The 24,961-nt window shown below is 60.2% G+C and overlaps 2 protein-coding genes and 1 long non-coding RNA gene across 6 annotated transcripts in view; 1 reads left to right on the forward strand and 2 right to left on the reverse strand.

Annotated features, from left to right (window-relative positions):
* Positions 1-1,072: 1,072 nt before the first annotated feature.
* On the reverse strand, positions 1,073-20,731 carry LOC105470928 (dihydropyrimidinase like 4). Of its 4 annotated transcripts, none has more exons than XM_011723262.2 (14): positions 20,246-20,731; positions 15,590-15,678; positions 14,027-14,211; positions 11,877-12,041; positions 10,021-10,082; positions 9,843-9,923; positions 8,507-8,575; positions 8,025-8,145; positions 6,613-6,769; positions 6,121-6,262; positions 4,618-4,788; positions 3,934-4,113; positions 2,897-3,062; positions 1,073-1,990 (listed from the first exon to the last, which is right to left on the reverse strand). In XM_011723262.2, exons 1-14 carry the CDS (start codon positions 20,729-20,731, stop codon positions 1,899-1,901), a joined length of 2,166 nt encoding a protein of 721 aa, XP_011721564.2. In that variant the 3' UTR covers positions 1,073-1,898. The 4 variants fall into 4 exon arrangements, with proteins under 4 accessions (XP_011721564.2, XP_011721575.2, XP_070925001.1 ...); XM_011723273.2 differs by lacking the exon at positions 20,246-20,731 and adding an exon at positions 19,256-19,439; XM_071068900.1 differs by lacking the exon at positions 20,246-20,731 and adding an exon at positions 16,431-16,553.
* LOC139356151 (uncharacterized) lies at positions 20,429-22,162 on the forward strand. Its single transcript, XR_011607561.1, has 3 exons — positions 20,429-20,575; positions 21,306-21,396; positions 22,039-22,162. It is a non-coding gene; the product is annotated as an uncharacterized lncRNA (long non-coding RNA).
* The window catches only part of LOC105470927 (Janus kinase and microtubule interacting protein 3), a 158,078-nt gene continuing 154,668 nt past the window's right edge, over positions 21,552-24,961 (reverse strand). Inside the window, 1 exon segment of the mRNA XM_071068899.1 lies at positions 21,552-24,011. The gene's annotated coding sequence lies outside the window, so the exon portion shown is untranslated.

Here is a 24,961-nt window from a genome sequence, read left to right on the forward strand (position 1 = left end):
CCACTGAATCAGGGCAGGAATTAGCCTTCCAGCCCCAGCAGCTGGCATGGGGGACAAGACGCCCAAGTCACTACGAGGAAGGGTGGCCTGGTCCCTGCGAGGGCCCAGAGGCACCGTGTGCTCGGTGGAAGTCTGGTGATGTCAGGGATAGGTGTGGGGGAGGGACAGGTGTGGGGGAGGGACAGGCTGGGGGAAGGACAGGTGTGGGGGTTTGTGTAAGTGCATTTGGGGCACATGACATGGTGGTGCACCTTGTCCTTCTCCAAGACCCTGGTGGCGTCTGGGTGCTGTCTGGTTCCCTAGATCACCCCCCACACTGGGGCAGAGCAGGAGATGCTGGTGTGGGGGACGTCAGCTCCCCTATCTGGGCCAGAGGGAGCCCCAGGAAGGAAATGCTGAGGGCCCAGGGCCACCTCCAGGGCTGCTGCCTGGGCTCTGCACAGCTTAATGAGAAGCCCAGGGTCAGAGATGGGCCCGCCTGTGGTCCCGAGACCATGGCAAGAAATTCTCCATCACCATTGGTGCATGGGCAGGGGCCAGAGAACTGGCGGCATGAGGTGAGTCCCTGGCCCTCTGTGCTCGTCGGCCAACAGCGAGTGCCCAGTGACTGTGGCCAGGCCCTGCTCTTGGGGTGAGGACAACCATCTGGGAGCGTCTACACACACTTTTTGAGGCACAGCATGTGCCAGCACTGCAGTCACGACCTTAGGGGGCTCAGGTCAGAGCCTCGCAGCTGCCCGGCCTTGAGTGCTGGGCCTGCGTCTGTGGGCAGCGCCCACCCGGGTGGCAGTGGTGTGTGCTTCGCTTCCACACACTCCCGTGCATGCTGCCCAGCCTTCTGGGGCAGCTCGGGCTGTCCAGTGAGAATGTGTGGGGGGCCCCCTCTGCCCTGCCCTGGCTGTCGGCTGCCCTGCCGGTCCTCTTCCCTCTGAGAGGTTGAGCTCCTCCCTGCCATTCAGGGGAGAAGAGCTGCGGCTGCAGGAGGAGTTGGACCAGCCCACAGCCAGCCGGGCCCCGCCTCTGCAGAAATGGCATGGGGGAGAGGCGATGGGGCCTTCCACGCACAGGCGGCTTCAAACCCAGACGTCTTTAATGGGCCCGATTCACATCAGAGGAGGGTGACTGCCTGTCCAGGCGGTGGGTGGCATGCACAGGTTCCTGGGTACAGTGTCCTCAGTGTACAAAGCTGCTACTAAGAAGCCTACGGAAATACACAATCTGTAACAAGAGCAGTGTCTTCCTAAAGGATTGCAGAACTTCCCCGGACGAGGGCTACTACGAAAGCTTAGGTGTGGGCCTCGGGGTGTGTAAAAGGAACCCTCCACGGGCAGGGCTGCGTGGCACCAGGTTCTGATGGGTCTCTGAAGTCTCAGCAGCTGTGCCAGGCAGGAGGGCTCTGCTCCCACTCTCCTCCCTGGCCCGCGACGGGCACAGGCCTCCAAGGAGCGGCTGCAGGTGTGCGGGGCTCTGTGAGGCAGTGACTGGTGGTGGGGAGGTGGCAAACGCCCACCAGGCAGGACTCAGCCCCTTGCCGGTTCGCCAAGAAGCCCAGTGTCCAGCTGCTCCCGTACTCTGTGAGCCCGGCAGGTTCCCTGTCCCCATGCCAGGCCCAGCGGGCACTGGGGTGCCTGGGCTCAGGCTGCCGGCACCATCCCTGCCATGTGGTACCACCTCACCCTGGCAGTGACATCTCCCCAGGTTCAGCCCTTCTCTCGAGGGGCTCTTGGCAGCAGGACCTGGGACCCCACAAGGAGAGCCTGTGGGGAGGGGGAAGGCAAGACCGCCAAGCACCTTTGAGAAACTTCTACCAAAGAAAACGCTAAAGGGGGGGTGAGTGCCCTGGGGCCCCCGCGGCCTCGGGTGGGGCCAGCACGGTTCACAGGGCCAGTCCTGGGCGTCTAGGAGAGAGAGGTGATGTTGGAGCGGCCACCGGGCGGTGCCATGATCTTCTGCGCTGTGCGTCGGGCGATGTGGTCATCAGCCTGAGACCCTGAAGAAAGGGCACAGGTGGGCAGGGAGAATGGGGCAGGGTCCCTTCTATTCAAGGCGAGAGGCAGAGTCAGTGGCTGTGTCAGTGGGGCCAGGACCGTGGAGCCCCTGCACGCCTGCCACCACCAGAAGGCCAAGCGGATGAGGTGCCCGGCAGGTCTCCCATCCCTGAGGCCCAGGGTTCAGGTGAGGCTGCTTGGGAGATCCTAAGAGCCGCGGGGACTGCAGGCTCCAGCTGACCCTGCAGGAAGCCCTTCCTGTCCCGAGAGGAGCCCAGGCCAGTCCTGCCTCGTCCCTGCTGTGGGCCCCGGGTGATGAAAGGCTGCCCCTGGCCTCTCAGTGCTGGGTTCTCAGGGACCTGCCCCCAGGCCTGAGTCCCCAGGAGGTGAGCAGGGCTTTGCTGTCACCGCCCCGGGCTGGGAGAATGCACCAGAAGCACCGCTAGGAGCCCAGAGGCCGAACCCTGGCAGCCTGAGCCCTCCCAAGCATTCTCGCATGTCCCTCCGGGGCCCCAGGACACAGCTCAGATCCCTCCCTTGTGCCTCAAGCTTGGTTCTGGGGCCAGCTAGGTGGGGACCTGGATTCCACATGATCCTGAGGTCCTCGTCAAGGCCCCTCACCTCCCCTGAGGCTGGAACCACACTCACTCCTGGGCCCCGTGTGACAGCCCCACCCCAGTGCCACTCTCTTCAAGGTGGGGGTTCATCACAGCTGCCCTGGGCAGACAGTGGGCAGGAGTGGCCTCCCCACACCCCCAGCAGCATCTCCTGCCCCAGCCCCCAGCTGGCTGCCTTCTGTGTGCAGCCCCTCTGGGTACGGGCTGGTCCCTAGTACCTGAGGCCCCAGGGCCCCTCAGGATGCTCCAGCAGAGCCCCTCACCCCACCTGGTGCCCCAGGCCCAACTCACCAGATAGGCTGAACCCCGACTGGTGTAGGTTGCGCACAGGAGGGACTGAGATCTTGCCTGGGCAGGACGCGCGGGCCTGAGCACCACTCCCTGGCTTGGCAGGCACCATCACCTCATGGACGGGCCCGTCATACAGCCCACGGGGCACACCATGGATCTCTGCCAGCTGCGGGGTTGTGGGGCCAGAGATGGGGCATGAGGGGCCGAGCATGGGCAGCTGGAGGGCTGGGCCTGCTCTGCGCCTCTCCAGTGCCAGCTTCAGGAATTTGGGGCTGCCCTGGGGGGGTGTTCACCCCATGTTCACACATGCCTCCCTCCTTGCAGTCCTCCCCACGCATGTATAATGCCTTCCCGCGACCCCACCTACACGTGTGTGCACACGTCTCTCCCCTCAGGCTTACCAACACAGGTGCGCACACGCTCATCCCTCCGAGGTCCCACGTGCACTTGTGTGTGCACAGACACCACTGCGAGTGTCCCTGTGCGTGTGAAGCACCTGGTGGTCCGGGCAGACCACACCGGCTGCACTGTCGGACACGGATGATCTCGGGCAAACGTGGTGTCACCACAGTAAGAGACCGGAAGGCCAGGGGAGGGGCTCCCATGGCTGAGCTCCTGAGAGCCCGTGTGGAGAGGAGCACACACCCCAGGCCACATTTGTCCAAGGGGAATCCCAGAAGGACCCACGCTAAGGCCCAACTGGCAGCTCCCAGGGGAGGTCAATGTCTGCTCACTTTACGTCTGTATTTTATCTAACAACCATGGATGACTCGGGTGGGACTCAGCTGCCCTTCACAGGCGCTTGCAGAGCTGATCCAGGGCCTGAAGCTCCCAGCACCACGGGGGCCTCCCCTGCCATATTTTGGGAGCAGGCTCTGCTCCACGTAGACCCACCAGGGCCCTGGGCAAGCAGCGGCCCCGCTCCATCTTCCTGACCCCCCCGGGGGCCAGGCCAGGCTGACCAGGGGTGCGTTCTGGGCCCAGAACTCAGCGCCCACCCGCCTGCCTGCACAACACCCTCGCGGGTGCCGCCCTACCCTGTTGCGAGCTTTGATCCTCTTGTAGACGAAGTCCGGGAACGTCTTCCGAGGGATGAAGCGGCCCGTCCCCGGGGTGACAAACATCTTCCCGTCCTCCAGCACCACTCGGCCCTGACTTATGACCACGGCGGGCGCTCCCCGGCACTCCACTCCCTCGAAAATGTTATACTCCACGTTCTGGGGAGAGAGGCCCGAGGGTCCAGTGCCTCCACGCTGGCGCCCAACAGTCCCATCCCCACGGAGCCGCTGGAGCACTGCGGCCGCCCAGTGTGCCTGCACTGAGCCCCTAGCGAGATGCTGGGACTTAGGGGTTGGAACTATGTTCCCCTCAGCCTACAGACCTCGTTTCTGAGTCCCATGTTTCTCTCGAGGACAACGGGGACAGGCGTGGGCAGGCAGGGAGGGTCACTTCCCCCTTGGCTTGGCAGGTGCACACGGCACCGCTCTGCCCTGGCCTCCTCCATGGCACAAGGGGACCACAGATGCAGCTGTCACGCAGCGAAGTGACGTGGACAGGGCCCAATTCAGTGCCTGGCCTGGGACACGCTGTGTGGACGGCCCTGGGATGGCTAAGTCCACTGCTGCTGCCACATGGGCCTCTGTCCTGCGCCTCTCCTGGGAAGGCTGCCTCGGGGCCAGCTCCACAAAGGCCAGCCCTGACTTACAGCCGCCTTCTCTTACCAGATTGTGGCTCTTAGCAGAGATGATCCTGGTGGCCTTGGGGTTCCATATGACCAGGTCAGCGTCAGAGCCCACAGCCACTCGTCCCTTCCTTGGGTAAAAATTGAAGATTTTGGCAGCATTTGTACTGGTCACCGCGACAAACTCATTCTCGTCCATCTTCCCAGAGGCCTGAGGAACAAGAAGCCTGAGCTGAGGGTGACGGGTGGGGCTGGGGTGGGGCTCAACGAGGACAGATGCTGGGCCACCAGGACCCCGCAAGGATGGATGCCAGGCCACCAGGCCCCCGTGAGGACAGACGCTGGGCCACCAGGTCCCCACAAGGAGAGACGCTGGGCCACTGGGCCCCCCACAAGGATGGATACCAGGACACCAGGACCCTGCAAGGATGGATGCCAGGCCACCAGGCCCCTGTGAGGACAGACGCTGGGCCACCGGGTCCCCCACAAGGTTGGACAGCAGGACACGGGGGCCTCTGGAAGGTTGGATGCTGGGCTGCTGGGGCCCCACAAAGATGGATACCAAGCCCCCACGAAGACGGGCACTAGAGTGCCAACGCAGGCAGCCAAGATCAGGACAGGGCTCCAGCCACGGCCCTCGCCATGGCAACACTCGGGGGGTAAGAACGCCTGCCAGGCTGCACTGGGGAATTAGTGAGCCCATCTCAGTGACGCCCGCTGGTCTGCCCCTTCCTGCACAAAGCTTTTCTGCGTCCACTTTTTGGGTAAAGCTTCAATGTCGATACCCGTGTGCCCTGAAGGACTTGACAGTCTCCCTGGGGAGCCCTGGAGGCTGGGGAGGCAGGAGCAGCTGAGGGAAAGAGCTCAGTTGCTGGGTGAGGTGGGGCTGAGGATGTGGGAGGGCCCAGGATGGGGAGGGGACCAAGGGGTGGGGCTGAGGATGCGGGAGGGCCCAGGATGGGGAGGTGGGGCTGAGGATGCGGGAGGGCCCAGGATGGGGAGGTGGGGCTGAGGATGCGGGAGGGCCCAGGATGGGGAGGTGGGGCTGAGGATGTGGGAGGGCCCAGGATGGGGAGGGGACCAAAGGGTGGGGCTGAGGATGTGGGAGGGCCCAGGATGGGGAGGGGACCAAGGGGTGGGGCTGAGGATGTGGGAGGGCCCAGGATGGGGAGGTGGGGCTGAGGATGTGGGAGGGCCCAGGATGGGGCGATAGGTCCTGAGGGCATTGCAGGCGGAGCACTAATGTCACAGCGTGGAGCCCCCATGCTGACCCCTGGGCAAACCCAGTGTCCAGGCAACACCAGAGTCAGCTGGGAGTGGGGGGGCTACCAGCTGCCCCTGTTGCTGTTGGGAGTCTCATCTGGAGGGGCCAGAACCACGTGTCTGAGGCGCCCTGGGTGGAGGATCTGCCACCCCGGAGCCGTGTGCTCTGATCTGTTTCACGAGGTGTGCACTAGTTAGGTGGGTTCCCTTCTGACCAGCCGTCAGAATCCCACCCACAGCCGCTCCCCAGACAGCGTGCCCTGACCAGGTCTGTGCTCACCACACATTTCTCCCAGACCACCGACATGCGCTCCTCAATGCCGTTGGTGCCCTCAGGGATCAGCGTGAAGTTGTCCTTGCCCACGGCCTTCTGGGCAGTGGTGAAGGTGCAGTGGGCACTGCCTGTCACCTGGAGGTCCCCACTGGAAACAAGCCAGGGTCAGAGGGGCCCAGGGGTCCTGGCCTTCCTGAGCCGGCAGAAGCCAGGTCAGCTCCAGCCCCCTTGGCCAGCACAACCGCAGGGGCTAGAGGTCATCTGAGTGGCTTTTGCTGGGCAAAGCTGGTGCCTCTGTGCAGGGGAGCAGGGACTGGTTCCTGCCAGGGGAGCCCCAGCTGGGACCAAAGGGCTCAGACTTCCCCCACCCACCACTGTCTGGGCTGCCCCACGAGAGCCGTGGGAGAGGCCTGGGGTGTCAGGGCCACCAGTGGGCCACAGCCTTGGCAGGGTGTGCAGCGCGCAGCCAATCTGGGGCCACCTGGAGCGGCTGCTTACCTGGACAGCAGGCAGGTGAGGTGGTCTGCCGTGGTGGGGTCTGGGTTGACGGGGGGTGACGTGACGAAGGCTGCGGCCTTGGCCCAGTTCTTGCTCCAGTAGTGAGAACCGTCGGTGCCCAGGCTGGCAGTGATGGGCTCCCCAAACACGACCACCCCTGGAGCATGAGGCCCATGAGAGGTGCTCCGCTGACCACCTGCACCCCATGGAGCCCCGAGCACTGCTGCTGCTGACACCCCCGACTGCCCCTCACTTTCTTGGCCTCAGACAGCTTGTCCCCTGTCTAGAGTCCCTGGCCATGGGCAGGAGGGCAGAGGCCTGGGTCCTGGACAGACGTGGTTGGCCCTGGGGGTCCTTTCTCTGCCCACATCCCACCCCAGGACCCCGGGCACTCCAGCGGGGCCAGGGCGTGCCTGTGGGCCTCAGTGAGGCACAGTGAGCTGCATGGAGGCTGACTGGCCTGGGGTGCCCTGGTCATGGCCTCACCAGGGTTCCAGCTCACAGCTGAAGCAGCTCCCACCAGTTGGTGGGTGAGAAATGCTCCCAGGTGGGGTGGGGCACCCCCCGAGAAGAGCCTGGTGGGTGGGGTACCCCTGAGAAGGGCCTGGCCTGCTGCCCCAAGGCTGCTTGGTGTCCTGAGTGAGGCCCAGGCCTTGCCCCTGCAGACCCCTGTTCACCTGCGCACCTCAGAGTCCTTTTCCCAGTTAACTGAGTGGATTTCAGTTTCAACCCTCGATGCAGGAAACACAAAGAAGGGCACCGCCCCCCCCCTTCCCTGTGCCAGGGACCTGCACAGCCCCAGGCAGGCCCAGAAAACAAGGTTTCAGGACTCAGTGGGGACAGCAAGAGGAGGGGAAACCAGACCAGACCCAGAGGCCTTCTTGGGGACGCCCCCTCATTTACCCGTCACCTGGGTTCTGCACCTGGATCCTTGGCCATCTCCAGCCCCAGTGATTGCTGGACCTCCCTGGACCCTCTGAGCCCAGTAGCCTCTGGGGGACCCCACAGTCAAGCCCCTGCCAATCACAGCTCTGTGTGCCCCCCCACCCACCCTGCATCCCCGGGTCTAAGGCTCTGCAGTGCCAGGCTCCAAATGGCTGGCAATCTGTGGGCAGGTAGCTCCCCGGCTCTGAACACAGCAAATACTAATATGGGGGGCCCTCCTTGGTGGAACTGGATTTCTCAGACACTCATCTCCTCATCATTCCATCCCCGCCACAGCCCCACTGGAAACAGGGTAAGCAGCTCCAAGTTTGGCCTCAGGGCCCTGGTGAGCAGCTGCCGCTCCAACGAGGCTGGAAACTCAGCCCCACCCCGATGCAGGGACTCAGGGCACCTGCATCTCCCCAGGGCTGCACCCAGGAGGCCGAGACCATGGCCCCCCGGCATCAGAGGCGGGACTGGGTGCTCACCTCTGCGCTTGGCCTGGGCGATGGCGTCGGCCGCCCCCTTGCTCATCACCTTGGTGATGTACAGTGGGCAGTTGGCCTGCTTGGCGATGGTGACAGCTCGGTACACCGCCTCAGCCTCCACCTGGGGACGAGGTGGGAAGGATCAGGCCACACGAGGGCTCTAGACCAGTGTGGGCAATGGGGATGCCCAGGGGTCACCCATGGGATCCCAGGCTCAGGGCAGCCTAGTAGGAGCGCCCCAGCCTTGGGCTCAGTGCCTGGGTCTGCCCAAACCACGTTCTGGTCCTCGGGTACAGGCTGTAGGGTGGTGGAGCTCGGGTACAGACTATAGGGTGGTGGAGGGGGGATTCATGCCTCCCAGATGAGGTCAGGGCGAGCACAGTGGCAGGGCCAGGAGCCCAGGGCCAGAGTCAGCACAGCCCCAGGCAGCAGCGGTCTGGGCAGAGTTTGCTCGGGTGTGCCGTGGTGCCCTGGGATCTTACCTCCTCGGGGTGGCTGAGCACGTGGCCCTCGGGGCCAGTGATGCCAAGCTCCAGCAACCGCTTCTGCTCCTAAAGAAACCAACAGGATGCCTTGCTCCAGCCCTGAAGGGAGCCTGGGCCTTGGATGCTAATCCCAAGGCTGGGAGGCCCCATTCCCCAAGTGGTCCTGGACCCTCAGGCCTCCCAGAATTTGCCAGCCAGAGAACTCAGAATAGAGGGTGGAGGGGCTTGGAGAGGCACGATTCCTGATCCCTGAGTTACCAAGGAGAGGACAGCTTGGATAGGGGAAGTGGCTTGCCCCAGGCTGCAGAGCTCCTTACTGATGGCGCCAAGACTCCACCCCGCCTCCACCGTGCCCATCATGCTGACTCCCCCGGCGGGGGCATGTGTGGGGGTGCACACAGGCGGGGAGGGCTCTGCAGGTCAGGAATGGGCAACCACTCCTTCCTCCAGCACTGCCCTTCCGTGGCGATGTGCACTACAGCGCCTGCTCGTGTCAGGCAAGACATGGTCCTGGCCAGGAGACGCAGCCCCAGTACCGAGGCTCCCTCCCGCTGTATGTGGAGCATCTGCTGGACCCAGGACGACCTCCTGACGGTGCAGCCGGGGCCTGGCCTTGGGCCACAGAAGTGTCTGTGATGCCCCGATGCCCTCGCAGCTGGACGGGTGGATGAGGACACTGGGGACCCCCCACGTGCCCCTGCCTGAGTGCCACCACCTTCCTGTAGCGCTCAGGAGGTGGGCAGAGCCCGTCCCATCCCAAGAAGTCTCACTGTGGGTTTGCAGTGTCAGGGAGGTGTGTCCTGTGTGGTGACCCCCACTGAGGTCCCACAGGGATGGGGTGGCCCACTCTCTGAACTCCATCTGTACCCGTGGGTGCCTGAGCTGGAGGGGAAACAAGGTGCGGGGCCCAGGGGCCTGGGGGATCGGCGGCACCGCACGTGGGCTCCGGCCCTCCCCAGCCCAATGGGATGTGTCTGAAGGATGTGGCCCTGTCAACATGGGTGCCCTTGGCTGGAAGGAAGGTGGCAACCCAAACCCCAGAGGGGACACCACTCCACAGGGGGGGCCTGGATCCATGGGGCTGACACTTTGGTTTTGAGGTATTTGGATAAGAAGTGTGGATCGAGGAGAAGCTGTTTTAAGGCCTCAAAGCTCCCCACCCCCACCCAGTCTAACTCACTGGTTGACCTTTTGACCTCAGGGTAAGCTGTGACCCTCCCTCGAGGTTGTGTGGGATTCTGTGCTGATGTCTGCGTAACACGAAGGTCACCCTCAGACCCCCGCCCCGCCCCACGGCAGCCCCTGCCACACCAGCAGCCCTGCCCCACAGCACCTCCTCCACGATGTCCCCGTTCTCAGCGTGCACCTGGGCCAAGGCCCCCAGGTCCCGGATGATGCTGAAGATCTCGTACATCTGGGAAGAGAAGTGGTGGGTCCTGGGCAGGACTGCGCCTGTGCCAGCAGCGGCCTGGGACACACCTGCCCACTCCCTTCTCCATGCCTGCCCTTACCTGGCTGTCGCTGCACTGGCACCGGTCCTTGTATGCCATGAAGACCAGGAAGGCGTTCACACCTGGAGAAGAGGTGGGGATCAGAGGCTCAGCCATCACCAATCAGACAACCCGAGGAGGCTCTGCTGCTCCCTGCCCACTGGAGGGTCTTGGGCCCCTCTCCCGCAGTGCTTCCATGGATAGCTTGCCAGCCATGCGAGCAGGCCTCTGCTTCCACGCACATACCAGCCAGCTGGGAAGTGAGGCGAGGCAGCCCTCACTTGCCTGCTCCTGTGCTCCGGGTTAAAAACTGATTGTCCACCCAGTGGCAAATGCAGGTGAGAACCCCTCACACCCGTCCAGCAGACCCCCCGTTACTGGAAGAGCCACTGTGCCTGGGCTCTCGGACTGAGTTCCACTGGCCCCCCACTGGAAGTGCGGCCCGGGCTGCGCTGCCCTGGTGACCTCCATTCTAGCCGACCAGCACATCCAGCACCTGCCTGTGGGGCCTTGGAGCCCCGCTTGCCAAGCCTGGCTCATGGTGCAGGCTTGTGGGACCGCCCAGATCTCAGGGCTGGGCCCTTAGGACGAGCAGAAGGACCAGGGGCTGCCTCTGACGTTGGGGCCCAAACAGGAAAAGGGCTGAGCTCTCCTGTTTCCTGGACAGCCAGAGCCCATCCACCTCCCCTGGGACTTGGGACCTGTGTGGGGACCCGCCTGGGCCTGGAGGCAGGATCCCAACCTCCCATCACTCAAGCCCACCCAGCCCATGGCACCCCCCTCCTGGCTAGGTGGAAAGTGCTAGTGTGACCCGCTAAGGCACGCTGGGGAAACCGAGTCAGCCTGTGTCCCACAAGCCATCCCTCTAGGTAGCAACCTGCATGTGACCTGGCATCTGGGGCCTGCCCCCAAGTGTCTGATGAAGGTGATGGGATGTGGGGCTGTCCCCGCAACACCACCCCGTGGGCACAGGACCTACAACTCCTGCGTGGCTCTCAGGCAGCAGAGGCCCCAGCAGTGCCCCCGCAGGGTGAGGGGAGGTGCAGGCCCTGCTTCCACCTCCGCTCTGAGACACGAGGCCACAGGCCTCCCAGGTCCACTCACAGAAAAGCATGGGTGGCAGAGCAGCTGCTTGGAGTGAGGCCCAGGGACCGAGGACTGATGGGCTCCACCAGCCCCCGGGCAGGGAGGTGAGGGATCCTGACACCAAGGGGTACCTGTGTGATGACCATCACCCTCTGGGGAATGGGAACCCAGAGGAATGGCCTTGAAGAAATGCCCCTGCCTCCTTCAGGTCCATAGGGCCTGACAGCCTCCTGGGCTTGCTCGGACCCCATCCCGCCCCCACCTCCAGGCCGGAAGCTGTGGGCTGGACTCAGATTAGGAGAGATCAGTTATAATCAGATATGACACTTGTCAAACCCACTATGAAACTCTGATGTGGTTTTCGCTTCAGGGTTTTCTTGTGGGGAAAATGTTAAACTTGTTTATAGACTGATCTGTTTTAGCATAGATGACAACAAAAAAATACGGATTTAAAGGGTCTCCCTCTGAAAGGATCCCCAAATGCTAGGAGATGGAGAACTGCTGCTCTTCCACCCTGGGCAGCCTCTTTTCTAAGAAACCAGGGACCTGCTGTATCTTGTCATCAGGAGGATAATTCCAGGGTGGGTCCCTTGGATTGGGAAAGAGAAGGCCTCTTGGTCTAGAGCCTCTGAAGGTGGGATGAGCCTTCAAATGGCTTTTCTCCAACTTTGACTCAAACCTGGACACCGGCCCCTGGGGGAGATCAGCACCACCAGCAGGACACAGGGTCAGGGCAGAGGCCCCTCCGCCAGGCTCCATGCCCACCCTCCAGCCCCTCCAGCCACCCTCACCCTTCTCCTTGACCAGGGCCTCCAGCTCCTCCTTGATGCTCTCGTGCCAGCGGGTGATGTCCACATGCAGGGAGTAGTCACAGCAGGCCGCGCTGTCCGCCCGCTCCCGCCACTGCTCGTAGGCTGACAGCAGGCTCACACCCGTGTCGGGGAAGACATGGTCCACTGTGAAGGCAGCATGGTCAGCAGCTTCCCGCACCGGTCCCCGGTTCCCACCTCTGCCGCCTCCGTGGGAGATTGTTTCATGTTCCCAAGAGACCAGAGGACCATTTGAGGGAGACATAGCAGAGGCCACCGGCCTCTGAGAGAGGATGACGCTGTCACGAACCTGTTCTGTCACTTTGTTCAAACAGGAACCTTCTGACCCAAGTCCCCCAGCCACCCTCTGAACACAGAAGGGAGAGGGGAGAGAGGAAGAGCCCCAGCCCAAACCACCCCACCCTACTCCCACATCGCCCCTGGAGGAGCGCCGGAGGTCAGGGCTTTGCCTGCCTCCAGCTCCTGTCTCAGCCTGGGTGAGGCACCCCCAGGGCCAGACAGGGCCAGTGTGCTGTCCAAGGTGCTGGGCCCCGTCTCTCGGGGCCCTCCTAGAATAGTGGGAGCTGGGCTGGTTTCCCGAGTGCCCCACTGGCTCCACAAGACTTGAAAGGGGCCATCCTGCCCCCCGCACGTAGCCATCGTGCTGCTGCCCCACCAACCACACACCCAAGGCCCCAACACTGCTCACTGGCCTCTCCTGGTGCAGCCAGGAGAGAGCTCCAAGCCAGGTGGTCTGACAGGAAGGCACGCCCACCAGGGATGCCTTCCTCCAGCACAGCCCTCCCTCGGGCCCCTACGCAACCCAACAGGATGAAGTGGGCACCCACCCTCGCTGCAGCCACCCACAGTGCCACCCACAGTGCCACCCACAGTGCCAGCCTGGGCCCGCAGGCAGAGGAAGACAGAGGCAGGACAGAGGCCAGCCTCGTGTCTGTGGTGTTTCTCTGTCTTCGTGGGGACCCACAGCTGGCCGGGTGCCTTGGCACTGGCACAAAGCAGGTGGTCTCGACTGTGCAGACGTCCTGACCGGCTTGGGCCGCCACCCGAAGGGCGTGAGCAGTGGCCAGTCTCCTCAGACTGCAAGGTGGGCTGCTGGTTTTCCCTCCCTTTGTGGCTGAGTAAACCAAACCAAGCTGTGACCTGGCAATGGCTAAGTGTCCCTGTGAGGCGTCTCAGGGTCCTCAGAGCTGCCCTCCCTGGCACGCCAGGGACACAAAGCAACTTACGTGCATTAACTCACACATGACTCACAAGCCTGTGTGTTTTACAGGTCAACGAAGTGTGGCTTGTAAAAGCCAGCTGAGTTATCTGGAGTCACATCGCTAGAAAACTATAGAACCAGGTTCAGCTAGGCCCCTCAGACCCATTCTCAACCACAGCAGTGATGTCTGCACCAGACGGACGCAGCGGAGAGAATGGCACCCAAGGCCACGCAGTGTGGTCAGGGTCTAGGCTCTGGGGCCTCGTCCTGGCTCCTGAGCTCACCACGTGCTCATGGTGGGCAGGTGGACTCCCCCCACCCGCCTGTAAAACTGGGCTTAGCTGAGAGGGTTTTAGGAGGAGAGCATGTGAGCCGATGGGTGTCAGGATAGAGCCCGTGCCGGGCACGCAGCCAGCACTACAGAAATAGCAACTCTGGTTATTTTTTGATGGGATAATAATGAGCATTGCTTTTATCTTTTTTCTAAAAATACAGCCTCCATCCTTTACTCTTCTTGACATGAGCAAGAACCTTCCACATATCAAGCTTCCAAGGCATGTGGCTCAAGGTCAAACATGTATCTGGCATTTCAGAAAGCACGACCCATCCCCTTGCCCAAGGCATTTGAGTTTTCCAAACCCCAGCTCTGGGCCAGCTACTAGTGCCCAGGAAAGAACGAGTGGACACACGTCAGTCCACTGATTTCCCGTCCTGGAAATCCCAGGAGCATTCCAGAGCTGGCCACGCAGAAACACCCAGGGCGAGGCACAGGCATAAGAAAGGCACTCCAGGTTCTCAGACAGATGCAATAAAGGCACCTTTAGATGACACTCCTCCCACACACACCTGGCCAGAGGGAGGGCGGCAGATGCTGGCTGCCCCCTGTAGAGGAGGAGACCCAGACACTCACAGATCATGGTGGTTCCTCCTGCTAGCGCTGCCTTGGTGCCCTGACAGAAGTCGTCAGCCGGGGTCATGCCCAGGACGGGCATCTGCAGCCTTGTGTGGACGTCAACGCCACCGGGAAGCACCATCAGGCCGTGGGCGTCAATGGTCTTGATGCCCCCAGGGACGATGAGGTTTTCTCCGATTTGTCTGAAAGCAGCAGAGATTTCACTGGTTACAGTGAGCCCAGGTCAGAGCCCAAACGGGCTTCCAGCAACGCCGCAGAGCTGAAGTGTTTGCGTGAGCTGCAGACCCCGGGGAAAAGGCCAGCACGGCCGGCCACTCACTGGACCAGCTCCTCGGGAGTGCCAGGGAGCAAAGCATCCCTCAGCACAGCTCAGGACAGTCACTGCGGGGTCCAGCCTCACGCAGACACCACGCCCTGTGGTCTTCCACTCAGGTCCCTGGTTGCTACTTTTTTGACTACAGGAGGGAGCGGCTTGACAGACAGAAGCAGATGCGCTAACAGGTGTGGGCACCAGTATTTAGGAAGCACCTGCTGTGAGCCAGGCACAGTACTAAGTGCCATGATGAACAAAGAAACATGGAAGCTGGCGTCCTGCTTTTGCCCTACAGCCACCTGACATGCCTCTGCCCTCACCGAAGGCCGGGGCTCTGACAGTGGCCACCAGGTTACTGCTGCCAAGGATGGGTTTGGAAAAGAAGAAACCTCTCCCATGGATTTCACCCAGAAGTCGATGCCTGGATACCATGTGACCAGTGTGTACACACGAGCTGGGGACGTATTTTCAACTGCCTGGATACCATGTGACCAGTGTGTACACATGAGCTGGGAACTTATTTTCAACTGCCTGGATACCATGTGACCAGTGTGTACACACGAGCTGGGACTGGGAACTTACTTTCTACTTCCTGGATACCATGTGACCAGTGTGTACACATGAGCTGGGACTGGGAGCTTACTTTCTACTTCCTGGATACCATGTGACCAGTGTGTACACATGAGCTGGGAACTTATTTTCAACTGCCTGGATACCATGTGACCAGTGTGTACACATGAGCTGGGAACTTATTTTCAACTGCCTGGATACCATGTGACCAGTGTGTACACATGAGCTGGGAACTTATTTTCTTTTTTTTTTTTTGAGACGGAGTCTCGCTGTGTCTCCCAGGCTGGAGTGCAGTGGCGTGATCTCGGCTCACTGCAAGCTCCGCCTCCCGGGTTCACGCCATTCTCCCGCCTCAGCCTCCCAAGTAGCTGAGACTACAGGCGCCCGCCACCACGCCCGGCTAGTTTTTTGTATTTTTAGTAGAGACGGGGTTTCACCATGTTAGCCAGGATAGTCTCGATCTCCTGACCTCGTGATCCACCCGCCTCGGCCTCCCAAAGTGCTGGGATTACAGGCTCGAGCCACCGCGCCCGGCCAAGGGAACTTATTTTCAACTGCCTGGATACCATGTGACCAGTGTGTACACATGAGCTGGGAACTTATTTTCAACTGCCTGGATACCATGTGACCAGTACATACACACAAGAGCTGGGAATGTATTTTTGGCAGAAACTTACTTTATCAAGCCATCTTCCACGTGCACATCAGCGTAAAAGGACTGGTCATCATTCACGATCCTCCCACCTCTGATCAGAAGGCGGTCACTCTATTTGGAACAACAAACGGTAATTTTTCTCCAAACTGAGTTACTCAGCAACACCCTTCGTACAACTCCTTTCTCTGGAATTATGATTGAAACATTCAGGCAAAATTTCTAGATGTAAAAACGAGCACGAAAGCCTGCGGTGGTTTACTATTCCCCAAAAAGTGGCACCAGGTACTCAAAACCAGTTGCCCCTGGAAGCGCCACGCACACCCCAGAGCTGCTGCCCAGGCCTCACTGAGGGCAAAGCCCATGTTGGTGGAAGTGTGGCAGTGCCACAGGTCATATTTATATCTTCTAATTTACCATCGGATTAAGGAGCCCCAGCCTGAGATAGGAGGTGAACGCTGTCTCATGGCCTCCTGTGCAGCCTCAGGGATCCTGCTCTCCTCCACCAGTCTTCCACCCACATGGGACCTGATAGAGCTGGGCTTTGGTTCCACCCAAACACTGCAGACCAGTGTTGGTGCCAGGAGGTGGAGGCAGAGCAGCGCCCCCACAGGCATGGTCCCCACCCCAGGAGGCTGCCTCCCACTGAGGGGAGACCACCGGCAGCAAAAACACACATGCACACAGACAGTGACGAATGCGCAGAGCACAGTGAGGGCGCCATGGCAGGGCCACGAGACGGGCTGGGAGAAGGACCTCTGGGGCGGGGGTGGCTGATACAGGGGCAAGGCGGATATGGTGAGCATTCCAGCCAGGAAGCAGCTTGGCCCTGGGGCAGGAAAGGGCTTGAGCTGCCATCAGCAGACCTGGGAGGAGGCCAAGGTGTGGAACCTTCTGGTGGGGTAGTGGTGCCAGAGGCAGGTTGGTGCCCAGAGCTTGGCAGGGGCAGGATGTGTAAGCCTGGGGACTCCATGGCTGCCCCTGACTGAGGCCCTTAAGCAAGTTTCAATCCTAGTTTGATTGATGTTTTAAAGAGATCACCTTGGCTGCTGTGTTAGAAAGTAGATTGTGATGTTTAACAATGGAAGCAGGATCATTGCTGGAGTGATGTCTGAGTGAGATGAGGGGCTCTGGGACAGGACTATGGGAAGGGATGGGAGGAGAGTGGATTCCAGAGAGGCTGGGAGTCAGGAGGGCAGGACCTGCTGATCAAGAGGCCATGGGGGTGACGGGGAAGAGATGGGGTGACCTCAGGTTCCAGTGCAGCTTGGACGCACTCCTAGTGGGGCACAGAGCGTCAGGCTGGTGAGGCCGGCTCTCAGTGGGTCAGCCCTGGCAGCACAGAGCTGTGGCATTAGGCAGGGATTGACTCCAGTGCTCGGCAGTCATAAATCCCCCTCTAAGAATCCTACCAGATGGCCGGGAAGCAGAAGATTAGGCAGAAAGTGGGGTGTCACTGATGGGACTCTGCATGACCGTCAGAGGTGAAGATCTGACCTCAGTGGAGAATGTGGGAGAGAAACACAAAAAAGGAGCAAAAGGAGGTGGAGGAGGACACACACACACGCGCTGGACTTGGCAGCGCTTTTCCCTCCACTGTCTCGCGTGCGCCTCAGCACGCCCGACGACTGACCACGCAGGACTGACCATCTGCATTTAACAGGGAGGTCCAGCTGTCTGCCCTGGGTTTCCAGGGCCCACCCATAGGTGGCCAGGGTCCTAGCCCGGGGCTGCAGCCTTCACACACCATCAGTCTGAAGCCAAGAGCATTAAACTGAAGCGCACAATTCGTAAAACTCTCGGAATGAGAAGGAGTTCATTATCTAGTAGCCCCATTACAGGATTCTGCTGACATCTAACTGTGAGGCTGTATTTTCAGGATCCCAGTGACTTGTAAACCACTACCCCGTAGTCTACAAACGGCTGGCAGACTATGCCACAGGCCAGACCTAATCCTCTACCTATCTTCATGCAGCCCTAGGCTAAGAATGGTTCTCGTATATTCACTGAAAACAATAAAAAGAGTATATCATGACTCATAAAAATTCTACGAAATTCACACTGCAGCATTCACAGATAAACTTTTGTTGGAACACATTGGTGCCCACTGACTTCCTAAGTGTCCGGGACTGCTTTCCTGGCAGGGTCAAGCAGCCGCGACAGGAACGGTGTGGTCCACAAAGCTGACAACATTTATTCTTGGGCAGGTTGTGGAAGAAGTTTTAGACCCTTGGTCTACAGAGCTGTCCATTCCCAGCTGCTGCACCTCTCCTCCTCCTCCTCCTGCCCAGTCCCAGCTGAGCGCCAGGCCCAGCCCTGACCCCGCACCACCATGCATTTGGAGCCTCTGTAGCCGAATCAGGCCCTGGCTGCCTTCCCGGAGCTGTCCCTCCTCTTCACTTTCCACCCCTCCCAGGGGACCCATGCATTTTCAAGGAAGCCCTAGAAAACGCAACCGGGCAGAGGGAGGCTTGAGGAGACGTGTGGTCTGGGCGCTCTGCTCACAGACACCCAAGTGTTCAGGCACCCACACTCAGGCTGGGTTTGGACCCCGGAAGAGACACAGCTGGGGGGTGGGGCCATGCTCTTCTAACTGCGCTCAACCAGATGAGGGTGAAAGTTCCCTGGAAGCAGCTGCCCCCCCGCACTGACATGGATGCCTGACCTGCCCTGGGAAGGGGTCCTCCTGCCACCCCCAAACTCGACCCCCACATGCCAGCTGGCTGGCAGGATCTCCTGCATCAAGACCAGACCCAGCCGGGCAGAACCCTCTGAAGGCAGCAGTCTGGAGAGGGGAGGGCTCCTTCCTCCCTCAGCGTCTCGGGGAGTGGAGCCCACAGCCCACGGCTTGAGCTAATGCCAGAGGTCAGACCCCACGGCCCTCCCGCCAAGGCCAAGTACAGAGTCGGGTCTGGGACCCCATGGACTCCCCCACCCAGGTGCTGCCGGGTCCCGAAGCCTCCCTTCCTCCCACCCCCATCTCCCGCCTCCCGAGTGGGGAGGCTTTGTTTCTGGCAGAGCGGGACCTCCCGCGCCGGTGCGTGTGGGTGTTGGGGAGGGGTCTCCGCTCTCGGAGGCTCGGGGGCTGCCGGGGCGCCCGGCCAGTGGCCCGTGACCGCTCGCTTTCCTTGGAGTCGCTGAACCCCGGTTAGTGGAGGGTTCGGGGCCACCAGGGACTCCGGCCAGAGCGGCTGGGGCTGAATCGCTTTGTCTCGGACAAAGGGCTCCCGACGCGGCGCCAGTGCGTCCAAGGGGCGGGCGGCCCACGGGCTGTGCCGGGAACGGCATCTCCCCGCGCCCCGGACCAGCCCGGGCCAACAAAGGACCGCGTCCGCCCGCCTCGCCGGCCCGGCCGCCGCGGGAGAAAGGAGCCTCCAGCGCTCCGAGGGACAGGCCGCCCGGCCCCGGGTTCTCCCCGGGCTCAGCCGAGGCTCCCGGAAGCCGGCAGGGCCGGGCCTGGGCGCCCCGCTCCGTAAGGGGTTCTGCGCGGCGCTCGCGGGGACTCTCGGACCCTGGAGCTTCGTGAAGAAGCCGGGCAGGGAAGGGCGGGCGCCGGGACGGGCCAGACGCGAAGGCAGAGCCCCCACAACGCGCGAGGCCAGGAGGGTCCGCCCCGCGTTCAGGCCCCACTCCGGGCGGCGGGCAGGGGGCGGCGGGCAGGGGGCGCCGGGCGAAGCGGGGCCGGGCTCACCGTGATCCGGGGGATGCTTTTCTTGCCCTGGAAGGACATCCTGCTCCTGGGGGTCTCTGGCAGGGGCGGCACGAGCAGGGGCGGCACGAGCAGGGGCGGCACGAGCAGGGGCGGCACGAGCAGGGGCGGGCGGGGGACGCGTCAGCCGGGACGCGTGCGTGTGGGCGGCGGGAGACAGACTGCGAGCGCGCGGGGCCGCAAGGCTCCGTTCCGGTCCCGCCCCCGCTGGGCCCCGCCCCCGCCCCGGCTCCGCCCCCGGCAGGCCCCGCTCCGCCCATGAGCCCCGCCCCCGCCCTCAGTCCCTCCTTCGCTTTAAGCCCCGCCCCGGCCCCCCCAACTCCCCCAACTCACCGCCCAGCGTAGCGGGGGCGGCCGCAGGGTCTGATCTCTGCATCCCGGGCCCCCGCACGGACCCGCGGACAAGGGCTGGGTGGGAATTTCAACCTGCTGCGGCCGTGTGCGGAGTTTACACCCCGGGGAGACGCGGGGGAGAGTCCGGACACGTCCTGCCAGGCCCCGCCCGCGCCCCCGCTGCCCTCCAGCGCGAAACCCAGCTCCCGGGAGACGCGAGGCGCCCAAGGCCCCGGGATTCCCAGCCAGTCAGCCCCGGGCGGCGGCGCTCTGGGAGCCGCACCGGTCCAGGAAGGCGCCTTGGCCAAAGCCGGCTCCTTCGCGGATGACCCGGGCCAGGGTCTGAGCGCCAGGCTGTGACCCCGCGAGGCTGTTCCACGCCGGCCGCGAGAGACGGAGGGCAGGAGTGGGGGCGCGAGTCGGAGAGACACGGAGACAGCGAGACAGAAGGAGGCGCTCGCGCTCCCCAGGGACCGGGACCCGGTGGCGGGCGGGGCCTCAGGGGGGTCGCAGGACCCAGAAGGCTCAGGACCTTTGTGGAGAGGGAGGCCCCGCAGAGGGGAGCGGGTGAGCCCCAATCCCGGCGTCCTCCGGGTGCGAGGGTCTCGGGGAGTCCGGGCCCGGGCCCGCGGCCACTACCTGCTGGGGGTCACGGGCCTGGGTCACGCCGGGCTGCCCTCGGGGACGTGCTGCGGCCGTTGAGGGGTCTCCGCAGTGCTGGCCCGACCGCTCCGAGTCGTCGCGCGCCCCGCAGACCGGCTCCCCAACCCGAGGGCCCCGGCGGCCGCCGCCCAGCGCGTCCAGCGGCAGCGTCTTGCTCTCGAAGGCGTCCTCCACGCAGCGGAACACGCAGCCGAGCTTGGGCCGGGCCAGAAGCCTCGCGGGCTCCTGAGGCTGCCGCGCGGTCATGGCAGGAGCGGGCGACAGGATCCGGTCTCGGAGCCTCCTGCAGCGACGTCGGCGCTGCAGGTGCACTGGGCGGACCTGGCGGCCGCGCCCTCTCCCCGCCTCCTGCCGCCCGGCGCGGAGCTGGCGCTGTCCACGTAGCGGGTGCTGAACGCCCCATTCTGGCCCCTGGGCGCTCGCTTCGTCCCAGCCACGCGTGGCTGGTCGCCCTCCGAACATGGTGGGCGCTGGGAAGACCGGGCAGGGAGCGCACACTGGAGAAACCGCTACAGGAATCCCGACCACATTTTCAGACCCCTTGGGCCGTCCCACGACAGACAAGAAGGCCCCGACTCCGAAACCCTGGGCGAGCGTGGAGGGCTGGATGGGGGGTACCTGCCCACGCAAACTGCTGCTGATCTCCCTTAAAGCCGAGTTAGAGGCTTGGGGTGGGACAGGGGTGAGGGGACTGTGCTGTCACTCCATCTTTCACTCTACCCAGCCTGCAACGGCTGAATTTGAACCCAGAGACTTCGGGCCTTTGCGTTGTTAGCGCAGTCCGCACTTCAAAGCCAGAGTTCGGACACTGAGTCACCTCGAGTACTGGCGGGGCCTGAGCCAGCAGAGCTAGGTCGAGCAGCTTCCCACCCCCTCGTCCTCCTCTGGCTCCCCCACCCCTCAATGATTAATATGTCTGTTACTCACCTGTGGGACCGTCCACGGCAAACATCACCAACTGTTCTCATGCATGTGCAGAAGTTCCGTCCCTTTCCTAATTGTTCGATCTCTTCGATGGTTCACATTTGACCAACAGCCACAGGAGGGAGTCTCCCAGGTGGTCGACCTGAGCCAGGTGCTGCCAGGCACCCCTGACTGCAGAGCTTGCCCTCCAGGTGATCTCGCAGGTGAGACCTGGGGCTTTCCTCCACAGTGGGCGGAAGGCGCAGACCCCGTTTTTGGTGTTCAGAGGCACTGTTCAGGGAATGAACTCAGAAGTGCAGAAATGGCTCATACGGCTTTCAGTTCAAACTTTAATACCTTTGAAGGGACTTTAATCGTCTAAGATTTAAAACATTTTTTATTAAAACTGTACAATAATTTACAAATGAGTAAAAATTCTCTGGTATATATCATAGGAATCACAATACAAAAATATGTGTAAAATCTCGTAGATCACCATACAAACCTACGTTAGGCCTGTGAATACGGATTAGCACTGAACAGAATGTCACGTGGTTAGAGGGTGACTATGAAGGGAGTGCCTGGGAGGACACACACACTGCTCCGCATGCTGCCATAAGAAAACGGGCCGGTTAGTTTTTGCATAAATTTACAATAAAGCTTTTTAAAAAATATACAGTAAACAAATATATGATTTGATACCTATATTCAGAATATGAGTTTCCTGAGCCTAAACTTAAATTCCACTCTGTGTTAAAACACATACTCCCTCTCAGGGTTTCAAGGATGGGATGACAGTGAGTGTTGGCGAATGCATCAGTGCCTCCAAACCCACGCTTGGGCACTCTCTTCTTTTTGACTTCTAGTCGGTGTTCACAAGCCCTGTAAGGCACTCGGGGTATCCTGAAGGCTACAGATTCTGCCAGGGCAGAGACTTTAAGGAACAGCCATAGTCCTTCTCCAGCTCAAAATCTGGACCGTGGGCACAAGGTAAACAACACACTGGTGTCAACAAAGAAATCTGCGATTTACGTGGATTTTTACTTTAGACAAACTGAAGTATCTATGTTGTTCTGTGTGTTGAGCACAGAGTGTGATGATGTTAATACAATATGATGTAAATGTTGATGTCCTGGTTACACAGTAAGCATTTCTGGCCACATTTCAGGGTCCTTCCTCTTGCGTTATTAGCGGATGATGCATTTATACAGACTTCCCCTGTTAGAAAAGCTAGCAGTAAGACAGCCCAAGTACTCGGAGGAAATTCACTCTAGCCCATTGGTTTGGAAAAAGAAAGTATAGCCTACAATTTAGAAATGCACCTTATTTTTAAATACTTGAATTCTGTTGCTGCTCACTGGACCAGGAGGAGTCAGTGATAAATGTTCATATTTACCTTTTTGGGGGCAAAAACCCAGTTCTGAAATGCTGGATATTGTAATCAGATGTAAAGAAGGTGCCTATGATAGAAGAGTGAGAACAATGATATCTGAGGAGAGGAACTGACGCTCCAACTAGATGTGAGCTTTCAGGAATGGGACAGGGATGCAATGCAGTTTGGATGTTATTCAGCACGTTCCTTGTACCTTCTCCCTTTCGTATATACATACTTTTTACATATAAACAATTACAACTTCATAAGAATTGGTACATATTTACATGCCTCTCTTTGCTGTATAGTTTGCCTTATTACTATTACAGACTGTGATTAAGAGTGCCTGTGGTGGATAGAGGTGTATGAAGTGCTCCAGACATATATACAACATGCAAAACCATGATGACCCAAATAAACATGAGGGATGTGAATCTGAGTTTCACTGCACATCTTTAGATCCAAAACAGCTGGCCCATGCAGCTGTTGTTCCCATGCAGGACAACACTAGGACCATGCCAGGAGCTCCCCCAGAGGAGGAGCCAGGCTGGCAGGGAGGCAGGTAGAGTTACAACGTATTTCTGGATACCTGCATCGTAGAGTCCATCGGACTTCAACTCAGCGGTTCACCCATAGCGCTACGGTAGCTTTTATTAACACAAGGCTATTGTGTGCCATTCAGTTCTGAGTATAATAAATGTACCAAGAAGATGCAGTCATTAAAATGAGACAAAACTATGCACAGAGGACTGAACAAGATTTCAGACTTGAGACGCAAACCCCAAGGTCAGGCTCAGCTAGAGACATTGAACTGGCCCAGTATCTTGTCTGAGTAAATCAGGAACTGTGGCTTGAATGACAACAGAAACGGATGGGTCTTTCTTGGACAAGTGCTGATTAATAGTGCATTTTCTAGCAGAAACCCTGCAGCCACCAAAGAAAACGCATACCTGTCTGAGAGTATTAGCTTTTCCCTGATTTCAACCTAGGGAACCATGCCTGGGCCGCGGCCACTATGTCATCTGCCCCAAAGTCAGACATTTCTTCTGACACAAATATAAAATGAACCTAATACTTCCAGACAACCCAATCCTCCCTGCAGCAACCGAGTCACCTCCTTTATACAATGGTGCACGTTACATTCACACCTGGCTGCACATCTAACTGCCTCAACTTCTAGGTGCCTCAAAACGGCTAAATCCCATGAATTGCTCTTCTGGTTGAGTGAAAACACGCATAAACGCAGGCATGTGCACACAAGTGAGTGTGCACACACACACCTCCTGTCAATTCAGCTCTGAGAGCAATAACCTTAGACCACCAAGGGTGGGAGGACACAGAAGTTCCATCTTCAGGCAGTCAGGCTCCATCCACAGGCTGGACGAAGCTCCCGGGCTGTGACCTGGGTCTCCCAGCAGGAATGGAAATCACACCTAACGTTGCCTTCACCAATGCACTGCTTCCTCTCTGAAAAAGAGTGGAGAAAATACCATTTAGTGCGACGACCTGGGGCATGTGGGCACCACGGGTCAGCACTCAAGGCAGTTGGGGCCTTGACCAGGCACTGGCTCTGCACAGGACAGTCCTTGAGCCAATGGCAGGCGCTGCCCTCATGGGTCCAGCACCAGCTACAGCACCACATCTTGAGCCTCCAGCCCGGGAGACGCACCCGGCCCACACTGAAGGCCACATTCTCAGGAAGATGAGTCCATGCTCCCCACAAAGCCCCTACAGAAGTGACCTTGGATCTTTCTCACCATGTCTGGGCCAGTGGCCCGGTTTCCACCCAGCTTTACTCATTACTTAGAAAGTGGGCCTCTGCTAGGTTCAAATTGTTTATTTCCTTTTGATTTTTTAATGGTTTTTTTTTTTTTTTTTTTTTTGAGACAGAGTCTTGCTCTGTCGCCCAGGCTGGGGTGCAGTGGCCGGATCTCAGCTCACTGCAAGCTCCGCCTCCCGGGTTTAGACCATTCTCCTGCCTCAGCCTCCCGAGTAGCTGGGACCACAGGCGCCCGCCACCTCGCCCGGCCAGTTTTTTGTATTTTTTAGTAGAGACGGGGTTTCACCGTGTTAGCCAGGATGGTCTCGATCTCCTGACCTCGTGATCCGCCCGTCTCGGCCTCCCAAAGTGCTGGGATTACAGGCTTGAGCCACCGCGCCCGGCCGATTTTTTAATGTTTTTGAAGAAGTTATGAAGGAGCTGCTTTTCACAAGGACGGGCCCCGGATCAGTCCCTGGGGCACAGCAGCATTGGGTGGAGGCCACGTGGGCTGAGGGGCGGGAGAGAGGGCACGCTGGGACAGAGGCAGAGGGCCCAGCAGTAGAGACACCACGGTTTTCTAATCTCGGAGAGGTCTGAAGAGCTTTTTGGTTTTTCATTTTTTAACCTAACTTCTAAGATATTACCTCAAACAGAA

Source organism: Macaca nemestrina, chromosome 9 (genome assembly GCF_043159975.1).
Source record: "Macaca nemestrina isolate mMacNem1 chromosome 9, mMacNem.hap1, whole genome shotgun sequence".
Taxonomy (NCBI): Eukaryota; Metazoa; Chordata; class Mammalia; order Primates; family Cercopithecidae; genus Macaca; species Macaca nemestrina.

What these genes read in the sequence shown, in the direction of transcription:
- LOC105470928 (XM_011723262.2), bottom strand. Translation starts at nt 20,731, where the DNA reads ATGTTCGGAGGGCGACCAGCCACGCGTGGCTGGGACGAAGCGAGCGCC. An exon ending in CGCCCAGGCCAAGCGCAGAG is followed by an intron (nt 6,770 to 8,024) that starts GTGAGCACCCAG and finishes CTCATGCTCCAG; the next exon opens with GGGTGGTCGTGTTTGGGGAG. An exon ending in GTCGGGGTTCAGCCTATCTG is followed by an intron (nt 1,991 to 2,896) that starts GTGAGTTGGGCC and finishes CCCTTTCTTCAG; the next exon opens with GGTCTCAGGCTGATGACCAC.